Here is an 18,324-nt window from a genome sequence, read left to right as displayed (position 1 = left end):
ATGGGCCCTAATCCAATACTACTGGTGTCCCCATAAAAAGGGAAAATTTGGATACAGATGTGCATAAAGGGAGACAACGTGAAGAGACACAGGGAGAAGACCATCGTCTATAAGCCAAGGAGAGAGGCCTGGAACAGATTCTCCAGAAGGAACTAACCCTGCCAACACCTTATCTTGGGCCTCTGTCCTCCAGAGCCGTGAGACAATAAATTCCCATTGTTTAAGCCCCATGTCTGTGGCACCTTGTTATGGCAGCCCTAGCAAACTAATAATGCAGGCAGCAAGATGAGAAAGGACAGATTGTTCCACTTGGGCTGAAAACTAGACCCACACAAGAGAGAGCTCTGCAGCTGACTTTGCCCTGTGTGCCCTGGAATCCTGGCCCCAGAGGACAGTAGGGGCCTCCTTGGCCTTCAGTGCCCAGAGCACACAGCAGAGCGGCCTTCTTCAGCACCACTTTGGGTACCTGCTCTCTGTGATTCTGTGGGCATGAGCTGAATTCTCTCCTGAACCCCAGAGTGCTCAGAGGCAGGATGCTGTCTCCAGACTAGGAAGAAGATAAGTGTGCTCTTTCAACCACCCGCCCTGGGAACCAGCCCAGAGCCAGGGGTTTCCCAGCCTCCAGCAAGGATGCAGAGAGGGAGCTGTGGTGCAGAGCAAAGCAACTGCAGATGGGACCCTTGCTGGCAAGGGAAGCTCCACAGCCCTCCATTGCCCAGATGTGGTTGAATCGGCCCCTCGAGCAAGAACGGGTGCTGAGGCTGAGCGTCAGTTTCAGGAGCAGGACAGAAACCCATTAAGGACTGGGGCTGAGGCTGCTGTGCAGAAGCTGAAGCTCCCATGCTGATCGAAGGCCCTCCCTGCTGTGTGAGACCAGAACTGTCATCACTCCCCTGGGTATTTTCTTACATTTCCAATACTTTTGGTCATCAATTACAAAGCACCGTTGGGAAATTGTTGCAATACGTGATTGCACTTGTTGGAAGCCTATGTGGTCATTTACGCTCAAGACAGTGTAAACACCTTGTGTCATCGATTGGGCTTATTTTTACTGAGGGTGTGATAGCAAAGAATGTGGGTTCCGGGACCAAGGGTGGAGGGAGGGGCTGACTCCAAAGGGACAAAAGAACTTTCGAGTGATAGAAGAGTCTCTATTTCAATTACAAGACTGCAAATGTGTCAAAACTCATCGACTGCACAACTAAGAAGCATAACTTTCAGTATGTTTAAATTACTCCTTAATAAATCTGCCTTTAAAAAAGAGAAAGAAAGTGACCTGAAATCGGAATGCCCAGGTTATCCTAACCCTGTCACTCAGCAGCTATGTGACCCTGTGCAGGTCACAACTTCTCTGAGCCTCATTTCTGCTTCTATAAAGTGGAGATAACAATAACCTACCTCCTCAGGTTGTGAGAATTACATGAGATAACAACAGTCACACTGTGTGGACCTGGTCCCTAAAAGGAATCAGACTGCAAAGTAATGGTAAAAAAAGACTCAAAAGGAGGTATGCCTCTCTCCTTTCCATTGTGTTCGACTTGCAGGAAGTTGAGGTAGTGAAACCATCGGGTTCAGCAGTGCGAAGATCAGCTCTCACCTGCGGCCGAATGATCCCCAACAAGCGATTGCACTCCTTGGATCTCAGCTTCTCCATCTTTTCTCAGCTTCCTCTTTGTGGAGTTAAATAAATGCAATTAAATTAAACATATATTTCACATGGCTATTACAAGAATCCAAAGAGGGACTATTAGGATTTGGAATCATTTTTTTCATAAAGTATGTGCCCTCTACCCTTTAGTCCTTAAGTTATTAATCTCAGTTGAAATTTCCTGGGCCTCTGATTCTGAAGTGTATGCATTTTGCCTGTTTGGTACAAATCACAGCTTGTATTTTTTTCTAGAACGAGAAGATGCAGGATGAGGACGGACTGATGGCCAGAGGAGGAATGCGGAAGGAAGCTGGGAGAACCGGGTGGCCCCGGAATGATGGGTGTGCCTCTAACCCAACCTGCAGACTCTCCGGAAGTCTAAGGCTGAATAAAGGACACATGAGTCAACACACAACCACCCCCATTTATCCCAGCAAGAGTGGAATTAACCTGCCCTCAGCCATCTTTCGAAGCCCCATAGATCTGCAAGGTGCTAGAACGATCCATGAACCTGGATGCCATCATCCACCTTCCGCGTCTGTATTGCATTCAAACAAATGTTTCTCCATCCGCCCCACTTCCTCTCTGTCCTCCTGAATTTGTGTCAGTTCCTAGATTATCCTCAGAACAAAGGTTGTTGGTACAAAGGCCAGATGCTTTCTAGAACAGCTGCTGTGACTGAACAAAAGACAACAGCAGGCTCTCAGACAAAGACACAGATATCCACACGCTTATTTCTCACAGTGCACCTGAAAGGCACCTGATTCAGGAAGGGCAGAGGACATGAGGGATTGGCTCTCTCTCCCCTTCCCTGGGAGCTGTGGCTGACCAGCCAAATGCCAAGGGAAAGAAAGGAAGTGGAAAACTGTCGATAAGAGAAACATGCAAAAGCAGAAACTGAGACATGCCTGTAAACTAACTTGTTACAGGACAAGTCTACCTTATACAGACGGTGAAGGAAAAAGCCAACAGGCATGGCCAGTTTTCTAGAACCAGATGAAATCTATACTGTGTCATTGTGGAAACACCACGGCTGCCTGACCCTCCCGGAATCATGTGATTTTTAGGGCACTTTTATATTTCACAGGCTAGAGAAGCTGACATGGGGTCAGAAAATCCACACGTGGTTTTCCCAGATTACTTTCCCACAGAGAAATACACATCTTTGCTTCCTTTCAAGAGTAACACAGGCATTCCATTCCTCCATGGCTCCCTCAATATGGCTGGTAGAATGCAGAGCTGGCTGAGATCAAAGGAAGGCCAAAGAGAGATCGAAGACCACAGAATGAAAATGCCCCCACAGTGGGGGGAATCTTGCTCTGCCCACTCCTAAACAGCCACCCATCCTGGGTGCTGCATGGTCACTCACCATGGCCACATGGCTCCACCATGGCTGAGCCAGTCTGGATCTACTGCTGCACTCAACCTCTTCATCAAAGGAACAAAACAGTGTGCACGAGAAGACAGGATACAGGCCAAAGCCACCGTTAACCAAGAGAAGCCCACATTCAGGGCTCAGGGAAAGGGGATGCCTCCAAGGCACAAGGCTCTGTTTCTGCAAATGCAAAGAGCTACGTTTTCTCAATAACAGTAGCTTAACCCTTCTATGGCAACAACGCTGTGACATGGATATGACAGTTATTTCAATTTGGTAGATACAAAACTTGAGACACAGAGAGGTTTAGTCACATGCCCAATGACATAGAGCTGCTAAGTGCAGGGGATGGAGTTTGAACCTGGGCAGACTGGCCTGGAAGTCTGCACACTTGCCACTTCATCTTGCCTAGCTAGAGGGGAAAATATTGGCTAAGAAGATGGAAGACCTGATTTTGATGACCCCCTCTGCCACCAACAGCACAGACATTTCATGCCTCCATCCATCTGGTGGTAGAGTGGGCATCAAGCTTCCTGACCCTCCTTATTATAGAAATCCATGACATCACACAAAATTCTGTATATGAAAATGCATAAAACTTATCAGGAAAAAGATGGGGTAAACACACTTCATCAGATTGTCGAGGACCCTGGTAACACACCACGCAGTGTCCAGAGTCCACTGGACACCAGATCTGCAGACGTGTTTCCTGCACCTGTGAGAACTGGGCTCCAGGACCACGCAGACACCTCTCGCCTGGTAATTCCCTCTCTCCGGATGTCCTGGTGTATTTTTCACACACTTAACTAGTTTCGTAGACTCCTGTGTGTACACGCCTCCTCTGAAGGCTGAAGCCCAGTCTTCGCACACTGACTTCTTATGATGAAGCGCAGATGCTGACTTGGCACCGTGCGCCGCTCCATGTGTTTCTGCGAGAGGGGGTGTTCTGAGGCTTCAGAAGCTCGAGACTTTCTTTTTTGGTAATAAAGAAGCAGCCGGGTTTCTTCCCCCACTCAACTCAAACGAAAATAGCTTCAGAAGACGGTGGAAGTCTGAGGTTGCGTACTTTTGGGAGAGAGGGGGAATGCTTAGTCCTAAACCAGTTGTCACAGCTCAAGAAGTGAATTGAGACAGATTAGAAGATGGGATAGAAGCTGTAGGGGCCATCTGGTCCACTGCCCCCTGGGGAGGTGAAAATTCTAGCCATCTCTCCATTCAAACAAAATGCACACATCCCACCACCAGCAGCAACACCGCCTACCACCTCCGTCTCCCGGCCCGGCCTCCTTCGTCATGGATATTCGCACCATATTTTACCTTCAAATCCCTCTGAAAACCAGAACAACTTAATTCGCTGGAGAACAAACCCAGCTGTGATTTAATTAGAGGTTGTCTTCCGGGGACGAGGCTGTTAGGAACGGCCGAACTCACACCACAGAATTGCTTCATATCTGCACTTATGGACTCTGGCTCTTAATACGATAGACTTCTTTACTTCCCAAGCACAAAAATGTCTCTTTAATTGAGCAAGCCTCCTACACCTGCCCTTTGTGTCCCCTGACATTGCACCCTTAAGGAGAGACGAGGAGGACAGAAGACTCGAGGGCAGGAAAAGTCTCAGGACAAAATGCGTCACTTGAAGCATTCATGGGAATAAACAACCAACACTCAGTGAAGATGTTGGGAATCTGAATTGGGGGAATTTTTCACATTCAAGTCATGGTTTAGCATTTACATAGTATTTAAAAAATATATACCTTCCAAGTGTTTTTGAATTGATTTTATTACTCCATCCTCGCAATAGCCCTGCAGGGTCAGCCAGCATCACTGATTTCTTGTCCAAACATGCCTCTAGGTGGGCTTCCTCAGAGCCAGCCTGAAAGCTCCATCTGATCTGTGGGTAAGACCCTCAAGCCACCTGCTTTTATGGTCAGGGGTGGGCCATTCTGAAAACCTCTGCTTGGACAGGGAAAACTACATACGAGACTCCAGGTATTGCAAAGGGATAACGGAATTACATTTCACCAGCTCTTTCTCTCATTTTGTTTTCACTGAAAAGCAATCCTCCCAGAGCCATAAGGTTGGCCTCCTACTCTTACCCAGGGTCAGCCTTATGGCTGTGTGACCCCTGCAGTCACACAGGGTCTTCCGGCTTAGAAGCGCCACATGCTTGGTTTAACGCTGTGTCATCATCATCTTGAAAGTCTCAATAAAGTTTAACATGGAGCATCACATTTCTATTTTTTGCTGGGCCCCACAAAATGTGTCACTGGTCCTGTCCCCCCACTCCAGTTGCAGTCTCTCTCAGGCTTCCCAACTCTGTCTGAGCTACCATCGTATCAAAAGAGATTTCTTGCAGAAGTGGACGGGAGGAAACAACTACAGAACTGTGGCTTGTTTTTAAATTACCTCATTTCTGACGGAAGTCTGCTTGACTCTCCAGTTTCTCTCTTGCCTCCTTGTTGTAATACTAAAGGGACCTAGGAGCGAGCACAGGGCCCCCTGAGGGCACCGCCTATAGCTCGACAGTTACATTACGCTTCATTTATATTTTTGTAGTGAGAACTCAAAATCCTCATCCAAAATTCAACTGTGGGGGAATTCTCACATGAATTTCAGCCAAATCTGGCACTCAGCAAGAGCTCAGCAAAAAATAGTGACACGGAAATTCATAAAATAGTTCCCCCAAAATGAAACAAATCTGCCCTGAAGATGGAAGCGATTAAATCTAGATGAAAAAATAACTATGAACTTGAAGGAGGTATTTGGTGGAAGTACTTGACAAATTGCTACATCTATTTTAAGAACTTATCTTTAAGAAGAGATAAAACAGCCCACATTTCAGAGGTATAGAACATTGCCAGAAATAATATTTGCAACGTGGCACTGTATTATCTAGATATTTTGACAGGACTTATGCATATGTGAGAATGGAGCTATAAATATAGGAATGAGCCCATGCCTTGAACAAACTCCAAAGAGGAGGAGAAAATAGTAATAATCATTAAGAAGCTACCAGGGACTCTAAGATACAAATCATGCAATGATATTCCACTACGGACAAATGCTAATACTCACACAGAAGGCAGATTACAGGCATACCTAAATTCACATAGGCATTTTAATTAGAACACGGAAATTTAAAAATAAAACAATGCGCACAATTCCAAAAATCTTCCTGACTGTCCTCATGTAATCTGCTTGCAATGTACTGAATAGACTCTTCTTCACCTAATACTTTTAAAGGAAGATAGTCAATAGAACCCAAATATTCAGTGATGAGAATGGGAAAATGTCTGACATGTTTAAAGCAATTTTTATCACTGGGCAGAAGTTAGAAATCAACTGTAGAATCATAACAGACATGTATCCATTCATTGGACTTCAAGATTGCTAATTTCTCGTGTGGTTATAGCTAAACCACACTGCTAAGTTTTTTATATTGGTTATTCTTCAATCAAAGGGTACTGATCCCCTGCTTTTGTGAGCATTGACTCCATGGGGAAGATTTTCCTGAACACGTCCTTCCTCCCCTTCCCAGACCTGCACAATGACATTAACCCATGCTTCCCTGGCACTTGGTTTATACAGTGAATAGACCTGTACTCTGTGTGGACCCCGCAGTGTGGTTAATTTCATGTGATATGCCTCCCCTGCTAGCCTATGAGCTCGTTGAGGGGTAGGGACCGTGCCTTATTCACTTACCCCGCACAATGTCCCACACATAAAGGACTGCCCATCAGTGGGGGCTGAACGGTATGTGCTGGGGAGATGAAAAGGTGTCAAAGATGCAGCCTCTGTTTTTTAAAATTTCATAATCTAGAAGGCATAAAGAAATGTGAGTGACAAATAGTGACTGCCGATGAGCATAGAAAGGGCCAGCATTCCCCGAGCAAAAGTTTTCTAAGCGTTTCATTTTGGGGGGTTCAGAATGCTCCTTCTTATTCACACAGCGCCATGGAGAGTAAGGTAAGGAGTGAAGGTGATTGGTGTGAACTCAAAGGCAAGGAAACTCTCCCAGCCAAGGAACAGGAAAACTTTGTCAACAGAGACCTTAGTGAAATATTTCACAGGAGTAACAACGCTGACATTGGCCAACTTCTCCCTGTGTGATGGGGATGGGGGTGGGGGTCAGAACGCAAACTGGAACCTCTGGAAATAAAATAGAAGACCTGGGCAAGGAAAGAATGCCTTCATCAAGATTTCCGTCGTTCTTTTTTTCACTCAAGACTAATAAAAAGAAATCCAGGACAATATTATTTTTGATATACTTCATGTCCAACTTCTAAATGGAATTGGGACAGGCATTAAAGAAATTGGGTTGTATCCAGGATATAATAGAAAATGAGAAATTTAATAGGATAGGAAATGTGTAAGTGAAACCTACTGGCTTTTCCTCAAGAAACTCTGATTTTGAACAAGGTTAGCCTCTGGGCACTCAGTTCCCTATTTTAAAATGACTACTTTGAATGAAATGACAGCCATGGCCTCCTTCAATTCTCTAGATTCTAAGTAAGACCACAGAAACGACAGTCTTTCTCTAGCTCAATGATCTTTAAAAAGGCTGACTGCAACCCAGGGAGGGGCAGGGCCACCAAGTTCGGCTGCACAGGTTGTGCACAGCACAACTCCAGGGAGCACCACTGACACAGACTGCACTATGAACGGCCTTACAGCTTCCAGCGTTGTAAGGTGCTTAACTCTCACAATGACGCATGGTGAAAAGGACTTCAGAATTTCTATTTTTCTGTTTAGGATCTAAGATCAATACGAAAGAAATTGGGTTTTCACAATAGCTAGTATCCGGATTGATGCTGACATCATCACTTGGGGGGTGAGCGGGGAAGAGTGGGAGCCCCACAGCTGAGGCTTGTCCAGGACCCCCTTACTCTCGACTTGCTCTCAGAATACCGCCACGTGCTGCACTGCAGTTCCCGTGCTCCAGCATAAGAGGATTTATAGATTATACAATCTACCTTTAACTAGACTAATCTCCCCACAGCAGGTAAGTGGCTTTCAATAATTCCTGCATAGTCACATGCTACAACATGGAGGAACCTGGAGCACGTTATGCTCAGTAAAATAAGCCAGTCACAAAAAGACAAACACTGTAGGATTCCACTTATGTGAAGCACCTAACGTAGTCAAATTCACAGAAACAGAAAGTAGAAAGATGATTAGCAGGAGAGAGGGAGGGAGAAAAGGGGGGTTGCTGTCTAATGAGTACAGAGTTTCAGTTTTACAAGATGAAAAAGTTCTGGAGATCTGCTTCACAACAATGTAAATAAACTTAACGCCACTGAGCTACACACTTAAAAACGGGTTAAGATGGTAAATTTTATGATACGTGTTTTCTACCACAATAAAAAAAAATTCCTGCACAAAATGCTCACATATTGAAAATACTCCTAATAATGCCAGCAACAGCAACGAGGAAACCACGGAGGTGCTAAATGACCCTTCTACTACTAGATTATCTTCTTGAGAGCCAAGACGAGCTTAAAAACCAGTCATCAATTTAGGCTCAAAAAGAAGTAGAATTCCCAAGACTGTTTGAACTATAGAGATTTCCGTGCTCTTCCATCAATTAACTTTCACAAATAGACATTGTGCCTTGAAATTTTGGCTAGGGTTAATAAACCCATCACAATTAGCAAGACATCTAAAAGTCTGGTTTATTTCATCATTCTCTCATTCTTTTAAGTATTTTTTTTGTTTTATGATTGCACTTAACATTTAGCACATTAGCACGTAGCCATAATTTTTAAATAAATAAATAAAGATGTATTGTGCATACAGGCTCAAAATCATTTTCCTGAGAGGGTGCACTTTCAAATACTTTGGAGACCACTGGTCTAGAGGATTGATACCCACGCTCACTGTGGACACTATTCTATTGTTCTGTCGTGGATCTGGGGGAACATTGAGGAGATAGTTCCCCAAAATTGATAAGCTTCGAATGTGAGTTTCTAAATCCTTGTTGGTGGTTCTTGTTCTGACAATGACAGCCAACAGTGGAAAAGCCAAAGAAGGAAAGGAACAAGATAGCAACGGTTTCCCTAGGAAGAGGACAGACCCAGGTCAAAGGACCTTGAATTGCTTTGCAGAGAAGACGTTCCTGTAGCATAAGGGTTTGAAGTTTTGCTTGTTGCTATCTCCATCTCTTTGAAACGCATGAAGAGATACAGTTTTTAAAAGAGGGCTCAACATCCTTGCCCATCTAGGATGCGGACAGGTTTGTGCCCACACTAGTGTCTACTGATGACCTCTCACCTCTCAGAGGTGAAAAGACTGGTCCCATGGGTGCTCCAACGCAATCACTCTCAGGCTCATGATCTCACCAATTCACGGTCAGGGATTTCTCTGCACATCCAACAAGTGTGAAAAAGAAAAGCCTGGGTATGATTAGCCATTTTGCCAGGCTCAAGAAAAAAAGTGATATTTTTCTAATGCTCCCTAATGAAATAGTGGATGTTACTGAATAAGGAAATTATATATGTAAGAATCTTACATGTTAAAACAGGTGTAATTCCTTAATTAGCTTTTAAATATTGGAAATTAGCCATGTTACGGGCAGAAAAGTGTATTGGCTAACAAAAAAAAAACATCTTGGGGAAAATGGGGAAACACATTTCCTTGTGATATTTTTACTCTCGTTTGGTTAAGACAAATGTTAAGGAGTATTGTCAACCTCTGGGATTCCTTTTCAGGCATTGTTTAAAATTAAAATAACTCATCACTTCGTTAGAACCTTGGCTAAGCAAGGTGTGGTGTCTTGGGGACAGATGACCATTTCTTCTGTCACGCCTCTCCACTACAGTTTTGGATTGTGATACCGGGAAAAGTATAATCCCAAACCAATCCAGATACAAACTCACCACTCAAATAGTCATAAACAAGTATTGAAAAACTAACATCCCAAGGACATTTCAGACCATTTGGAGAAGGATTGAAGTATGGATGGTGAGCTATTTTAATCTTGGCAAAGTCCATAACTGTCCTCAAACTGGGGGCAGAAATCTTCCAGAAGAAAGGACTCCCCTGTTCTCCATCCTAGTTCCATGTTGATATGAAAACTGCCTCATTTGAATAGCTCCATCAGTTCACGCTTTGTAGCTTCTTTTCCCTTAGATGTTCTGCAGGGGAGTTTCCAATTTGTGGATGATTACCTTCCTACTTTATGATTCTAATTTCTCTTCCTTTTATTTATAAGCTGGCAGTTGAAGAGTAAAATATAAAATAATGGCATTTAGCAGGTGATTGATTTTTCCACTGGCAATGTTATAAATATGGCCAAGCGTTTCCCTGTCAGAAATAGAATGAGAAGTAATTCTGTAAGATTCAGAAGCATAAATTTAGGGCTATTTGAGAGGCACAAACAATATTCAAGTGGATTGATGCCTGGAATGTGTAACTTATGCTAAATGGCTCATGTAAAGTTGCCCTGCAATGGATGTTGGATTTATAGGTTTGGGCCATTGACGGGTGTGGCAAGCTTGCTTGGCTAATGGCACAAAATGATGATCTATAGAACATTCTCATATCCATACCCAAAAGGCACCTACGCCAAATCGAATGGAAAACGTTCTCTATTCATTATTTATGCTGCACTTCATTCAAAAGATTGGAAGAAAAATGGTAAATAGTTTATGCCTGGGGATTACAGGAAAGTGGGGACAGATCCCATTAGACTGCATAGGGACATTGACGCACAATTCAATGTCTAACTTCCCAGGAGAGCAAATGCAATTCAATTTCTTATTGGTATGAATTGTCATATATTCCTATTTCAAATATAAACTAATTTAAAATATTTAAATATGCAACTATAAATTAAAATATTTGTTTTAATATTAATATTGATGATTAACTTTTAAATATGACTTAAAATATTTAAAGATGCTATTTGTTTTCTGTGTGCTAGATATGTTTTGCCTTCAACAATATGCCAGAGTTTGCGGTTTGGCTGACCGTGATTCGGCAGGAGGAACTCTCTTACTAAAGATTCACTTAGACTTTTTCTTACTCGCCTCTAACCGCAGTCAGATTGGTTTTCAAAACAGCAAACCATTTTTCAAGGTATTCATGGGCTCTGCCTCTCTGGCTACAGTCCTTTTTGTTTGAGTTTGATAGAACTTCTCTGAGGTGAGAGAGTCTCAAAGGAGACAACCCCCACCTACAGGATATTAGAATTCTCCATTCCTCCTTCAGCTTCCCCTATTTTCCTTGACATTTTCCCAAATGTCAAGAGTTCTTTCTGTCAAGATTCTTGCCAGTTTTTCTCATTTCTTTGTCCGCCGTGAAAGCATTTATTTTACATATATAACAATGCACCCATTTCCAACTTAAAAGGATTTAAATGGCAAACACAGGTTTCAAGCCAGGAGTAAAAAACAAATGATAGAACTTTTCTTCTCCAAACCTACCCGTAGCACAAATATCAACATTTAGAAAAGAGAGATTCTGGTCCTTTGGTCATATTAACTGATAAATCCACACCCTGAAAGCCATGTATTCATCCAGTAACTGGACATCAACAAGCACCAAACCAGGAGCCAGGTCTTGTGGATGACATACTGTCCTCAGGGAGTTCACAGTCCAGGTAGGGTAACTCTAATACATGAAATACAGTCCATGATACTTGTGACGGTCGGGGTGTCTGTGCTCCTCCAAAATTAATAGGCTGAAATCCTAACACCAAAAGATGATGGCATTAGGAGGGGAGACCTTTGGAAGGTGATTAGCTTGTGAGGTTGGGGCCCCCATGAATGGGACTAGTGCCCTTATAAAAGGGACCCCACAGAGCTCCCTTGTGCCTTCCTCCACATGAGGACACAGTGAGGGGACAGCTGCCTAGGAACCAGGAAGAGGGCCCTCACCCGACCATGCTACACCTGGATCTCAGACTTCCGGTCTCCAGAACTACGACCAATAATTCTGCTCTTTATAAGCCGTTCAGTGGTACTTTGTTATAGAAGCCGAAACGGACTAACACAATACTTTAACACCGTGATCTTTAATGCCGTGTTTTATAAAGCTATTAGTCAAATATAATTTAAACCGATGCATATGCATCCCTGAAAATCCTTCTTTTCCCCCAATATGAAGCCCTTTCTAGAAAGTCATTCTAAATTAATGAAAAGCCCTGGGCCGGGGCCTGTAATATTATTCAGGTGTTGAAATAGTACAGCGCGCCCAGTGCACTAAGAAGAGAAGGACCACAGACCAGTTATGAGTGCCTCCCACCTATGACACCACCTCTGATAAAGCCCTGGGAGCAGAAATTAGACCTTCAAAAAATAATGCAGAAAATGTGTTCATCATAAATTCAAGGCACTTTCCATTACAAGAACCCATGTTTCATCTTTTATCTTCATCACAATATTCCACTAAACCTTTAATAAAATCAATTGTGACTCATTTATTCATTTTTCTTTCTGGAAAAAAAAAATACATCTTGTATTCTGTCATTCTTACATTGAAAAGAGAAAAACAGCATTAGTTCTGATCCCACAGCAATCGTTAACGAAATGCAGGATCCAGAGAAACAAGTTTATGGCAGTCCATTACAATCTGCCCGGCAAACACATTTTCACGCTGAATTGTGGCCTCTGCCAACTTAGGGAAGGATGAACTTTGAGCCCAAGTCATAATTAGGTCTTTCTAGACCTAATATCCCCAATTAAAATAGAGAGGGTGTCTATTATTGTGCAAACAATAGACACAATAAGTGTATATTACCAACAAAACCATGTGGATCTCGCTAGATCTTCCTGGATCCCCACTGCAGGTAGACCTCCAAAGGAGGTTAAAATGACTAAGAAATTGAATTGTCACTTGACCTTCTGTTGCTAGGCCTTTGGGGCCAGTTGCAAAACCCACATTTTATGCAGTTACCTCAGAATCTATGCTTACATGATCTAAAATACACAGTTCCTTGCAAACCTAATCATTCATTTGTTACCATTTCTTCCAGTTCTCCCTTACATCATAAGAAGCATGCGACTATAATAATTCTCATTTTAGGTCTGTTTCATCTTACTATTCGTCTCTCCAATGGATTACTCGGATGGCTGACTATGTTAGCCCCAAACCAGTGTTGTATGCAACTTTTAAACCAATGGCTATTTTTGAAAACAAAAAGATCATGTCTTTCCCATGCCCCCATTCCAAGATTTAAGTGGGCACAGCCTCCCCTTGCAAATCTCCGTCCAGAACAATGCTGCTTGCTGCTTTCTTCTCTCCTTAGAGATTTAATACATAAGACAAGTAACTTCTGATTCTGTGTCTGAAGATTTGCCCTTAAATGTCCTCGGTGTGTTCAAGCCATGCCTCTGACAGGCAGTCTTTTGTTGTGGCCAACGTCTGGATGGAAGAAAAGCCTGTAACCCTGGCACCGAGTGGGAACATCCCGCCCAGGCCGATTTGAGAAGAGAGCCCGTGACAGGGAAACCGAAGCATTAGGAGCGTGCTTTTCCAAAGAGGTCTCAAGTCTAATTAATAGCTGTCAACTGATGCATTATGCAACTGGGAACTCCCCCGGCCCCTTCCCAAACAGTGTGTGTCATTTTTAAATCAACTCTCCAAATGTTTGCCTTTATGAATTAAAATCTAGTTCCTGGACTTCCTAACTAAATTCTTTTGAAAAGCAACTTAAAAACGGACACCTGAATGAGGAAATGGGAATGGTTGTCATTGTTCGCGGGAATCTTTTTTCCAATATTAGGTGACTAAACACAGGGAGCCTTTTCCTCTTCCTGTGCACGGGGAGTCCCGTGGGGAGAGAAGAGAATGCATTTTGCAAACTTCAACCTTGGTGATTAGGATTTCTGATCCGACTAATAGAACTAAGCCTGCATTTTGATCCTTGCTAAATTACCTTCCAACTCATCTCGTGGATTGCTCCAGGCACATCTGACACTTTAATACCGAAATGTAAATTAGACACCCCCACAAACCACCTCCACTCTCTCACATTGCCCTAAATTTGGACTTTACTTTCTTTCCTATACTGAGCTGCTCTTTTCAATCATACGTCATTCTCCCCAAAAAGCATTGTCATGGAGGATAAAGAAGACCAACGTCTTAGTAAAATCGCCCAGGTGAGAGCCAGCTCCAGGCTCAGTTCCCTGATGCCCACCGCATTCCCCCTAAAGGCTGGAAGACCTGGGAGAGCAGAGCTGACCCAAGGAAGCATTTGGACCTTTGGGGGCCTCCCCGCCCAGCCCAGGTGGTGCACTGGCCCAAGGGAGCAGCTATGAACTGGGGTATTTCTGTAGCTAAACCCTGACAGCTGGAGCAGGAACTATTTGCCCATCAGAGTCAAATAAATCCTGAAGTCAGAGAAAAGTCTGACAAAATCCTTTGCTTCGGCCCTCTGTGGTCATTAGTTACAGGAGTAAGTAAACAATCATCTGAAATCCATCGCTGCCTGAAAGTTATTAAAACTAGAAGCCACATGTAATTCATCCAACTGAGGGCAGGGGGGTGGGTCCAGTTCTCTACCCAGAAAGGAGCTTCTGTTCAACTTTATTAAACGTTTTAAGCAGATTTAAGTTTTAGTCAAAAGATAAATTCCAGCTCCCCAAGGAGCACACCCCCACAAACTTGGAGATCAGCCAAGAGCTGGTCACCCAGATGGTGATCAGAGAGCAGGGGCTGCATGCGATGTGAGGGGAGAGATGGGCACAGAAGGGACAGGAGGGAGAAAGGTGGAGGGAGCTGGAAGGGACTTGGTGGGCAGGAAAGGGAGGCAAAGGAGTGAGTTGTGCACACTGTGGGATTTTATCAGTCTTCAAGGAAGGAAGGCAGGGAGTTCTTGCTATAGTCTGCAAACGGGTCTGATGGAATGCTGGGGGGCGGGGCCGTGGCTACAGAGTTGCCCTAATTACACGTTTAGCAGAAAGGAGGTCGTGACCCTAATCATGGCGTGAGCTCTGGGATATCTGCTCTGTCCCTGGGGACCCACATTTAAGCGAACACCAGGGATCTGAGACATTCTGGAAAGCTCATGAGCATGACGCTGGGCAGGAGCCTCAGTGGAGATGGGGCGATAGCCAGAGGGGAGAGTCGGCAAGAGGATCACTACTCCCAACAGATCCCCATAGCTGACTTGATGGAAGAAAGACGGCCCCTCAGGGCTATGCTGTTTCTATGTGAAACTATTAAGTTATCTATAAAAAAAAAAAAAAGCCACTTCACCCAGCAGCCACCCTTCTCCTCGCGAGCAAGGTGAGCTGACACAAATACAGAAGCTTCTGAAATCTCTGCAGAGTCCAGCAGAAAGCCCCTCACCCAAGTGTGCAGGAGATGAAGGCCTGGTCCTCATTGCCCTGTGTCTAATTTCAAAGACCCGACTTCCTTTTCCTCTCTTCCCACCCTCCTCCTCTTTCTCCTTCTCTGGCACCCACTGTTCAGAGAATTCCATATGTTTTTGGACATCAAGATCCACCTGACGGTCAGCCGCCCAGCATTGCGACCCGAGTCCTGGCTCGCCCTTCAGGGGCTGGTGACTTTGAACCACTTGACCTTGAACTTCTCTGTGACTCAGTTTGCTCATCTGCCAGTTGGGAATAATAATAGCCCCTATCTCCCAGGGTTGTTGGGAGGGCCAAATAAGGCAACACCAATGGAGATTTAGACGCCGTCCTGAGCACTGCGACCTCTGGGCCAATGGGACCTGGTGTGGTGGTTACTGTTGTTGCTGTTGTTGGAAGGGTTTCAGCCACTCTCTCTTCCTCCCCACACTCGCCCTCTTCCTTGCTTGAGCCCTTGGCTCCACCCCAAACCCCGTTCCTAAATTTGATAATGCTTTGCCCACTCCTTCTTCTGTGTTTATATCAAAGTCCCCCGTAAGAGAGAGGAAAACAGTGAAGAGGCATTTTATTTCCAAAGCTGTTAATTTTACTCTAGACTTCCAAAAAAAGGATCACCCATCTGTCCAAAAAAAAGAGACGGAAAAGATAAAAGATCTTTAAAAGTAATTATTTAAGTGCCAACCAAAATGAAACGAAAATGGACTTGTCTCGGTTATCAAAGCGAATTAGAGGGTGGCATTGTACAAGCCCAAATCTGCCTCGTTTAAAAGAAAAAAACAGAATATGATCTTTTTAAGAATAAAATGAGCCATCAGTTTGTCCCAACAACATATTCATATAAACCTAATCCACGAAGTGACTTTCCATTGAAAACTGTAGCTCCTCTTCTGCTCATGTCTCTCCATCCTGGAGCCACACGCCTATACACAGATTGTTTTCACGGTTCATACAATTTGCGTTTCTCTAGCTGGTACTCTGATTAACTGCAGATGTAGTTTGTACGAGCAAAGCTTCCAAACAGCCACGCAATGAAATCCTTTCCCCACTTCTCCTCTGAGCCTGACTTTCCCCAGATGGCCAGCCTGCTAACCCTCAGAAAGGTACCCACCAAAAAATAACACATGAAGATATACACTGGAAGTAGTGCCAATCATCATGAGAGACGAAAACAATTGGCTTTCTCTTCTGAGGTCTAAAACCCAAAGCACTTTCTAAAGTCACTGAAATCAGTCAATTAAATCAGAAGCAAACAATCAGTCTCTTCCTCTTTCGAAGGTGAATTTTAAAAAGTTGCAAACTTAACCAGTTTCTGCACTTGCCATACAAACCAAACTATCAATAGTGATGGTCCCCAAAGCCCCAAAGGATTGACTTGTTCTGTACCACCACTCAGAAACCCTTCACATTTTCTGAGACTAACTGTGTGGCAAGGTCCCTTCACACCCCCACGTTTCCCTCTTCAGGTAGAAGTGCCACTCACCTCGCTCATGTTGCCTTAATACCGCAGCTCTGGGATCCCCACCGCTAAGCACGGAGAGCACTGCTCAGGGGTCGCTAGTCCCAGGTCCTGGCTTTCCTCTTAAAAAGGGCTGCCCGGTGGCATCATTCCTCCCGTAAGCCAATGAGATTCATTCACCTGTCTGAACGCCTCGCAGTTATCTGAGAGCACAAAGGGCCACCTAGTGGAAGAAAGGAGGCAGGCATGCTAGGTCGCTGCTCCAAATTCTGCCAGGGAGAGAAGGAAATGCTGGATTTAAAAAAAAATCAAAGTCACTGGTACAAAGATCATCACAGGGATGCCATTGTTCGTTAAATCAAGGGGCACAAGATTGCGACACATGGAAAATACATTTTTAATGTCAACGGAAAGGTGGTTTTTGAAGGAAGCACAGCTCTGAAAACACCAGCTCGTGCCTGCCAGCACCCCTCCTTGTCTTCTCAGGAGCTGCAGCCTCCCCGCGTTTGTAGCACACATCTCAGCCTTTAGAGTTGAGCGTTTTCCACCCCTTGTCCCCTGACCCCAAATCTGCCAGACTGCTGTACCCCGGGCACTTCACCCTCTGGCTGGAGGCCATGAGCAGGACTAGGACATCAACTTGGAGAGTCACTCTGTGACAAGAGAGGAGAAGAGCTTCCCCTGCTTTCTCTGTGGTTGTCATAACCTCACCAGCGTTGGGAGGAAGACTCAGCTTTGACCCTGGAATCCACTAAAGGTCTCATTGCCCTATCCCGCCTCTCTGTGAAGAGGTTCAACCCTTCTTCCCAGTCCTGGACTCTTGAGACCCCGAGGAGTCTTCACGGCATCTCAGGGGACACTTGGCTTTCACAGGGGAGGCGTCACAGACTGGGGAATGTAGCCGATGCACAGAATTGAGATGTATGTGGCTGCCTCTCCTTGGCCCATCGCCGGTCAGGGAGACTTCCTGCAACGTGCCAGTTTCAACGCCACCACAGATCCAAGCAGGAGCCTCAGTAGAATAACAGTGATGCCCTGTCCTGGTGAACAGTCCACATGACGAGCAGTAACTCCTCACATACCAAGGATCTACTGGACATTCCGATATATCCAAGCGGTGGCCACCAAATATTTCATGTGGATGAATCAGTGAGAAACTGTAGAGTTGTTACGATGCTGAGAAGCGTCACAGGGCCTCACCCAGCCCCACAACACAGAGATACTCAGTCAGCAGCTACCTGTGGAATCAGCGCTGAGCACAGACCCTATCTCGGATTCTCCTCCATTGGCTTCCACGTGGCCACTGCCAAGGTGGCTTCTCCTTTCGACTCCCTCCTCCCTGGGTTCCTCCCTCTTTCGCTTCACACTCCATGGGGTTTTCTTCTCACCTCCATGCTTTCCTGCTCCAGGCTCTCTGTTCCCAGGAGCCACGCCCACCTCTGCACCCCGACAATTGTGGCAATTCCAATTTTCTCCCTGTTCTTTCCTTACCGTCCTTCCTCACGGCCAGGGAATGGCCCGCTGCAAC

The 18,324-nt window shown here is 44.7% G+C and overlaps 1 protein-coding gene across 1 annotated transcript in view; it reads right to left on the bottom strand.

Moving 5' to 3' along the window:
• Positions 1 to 17,060, bottom strand: part of PCP4 (Purkinje cell protein 4) — a 54,298-nt gene extending 37,238 nt beyond the window's left edge. The window contains exon 1 of the mRNA XM_008538151.2: positions 16,821 to 17,060. Within this exon, the coding sequence (XP_008536373.1) occupies positions 16,821 to 16,829 (9 nt within the window). The 5' untranslated portion in view covers positions 16,830 to 17,060. The remainder of the gene's footprint in view (positions 1 to 16,820) is intronic.
• Between the last annotated feature and the right edge of the window lie 1,264 nt (positions 17,061 to 18,324).

The sequence above is a fragment of the Equus przewalskii genome, chromosome 27 (genome assembly GCF_037783145.1).
Source record: "Equus przewalskii isolate Varuska chromosome 27, EquPr2, whole genome shotgun sequence".
NCBI lineage: Eukaryota > Metazoa > Chordata > Mammalia > Perissodactyla > Equidae > Equus > Equus przewalskii.
This window is presented reverse-complemented; position numbering and strand designations above follow the sequence as displayed.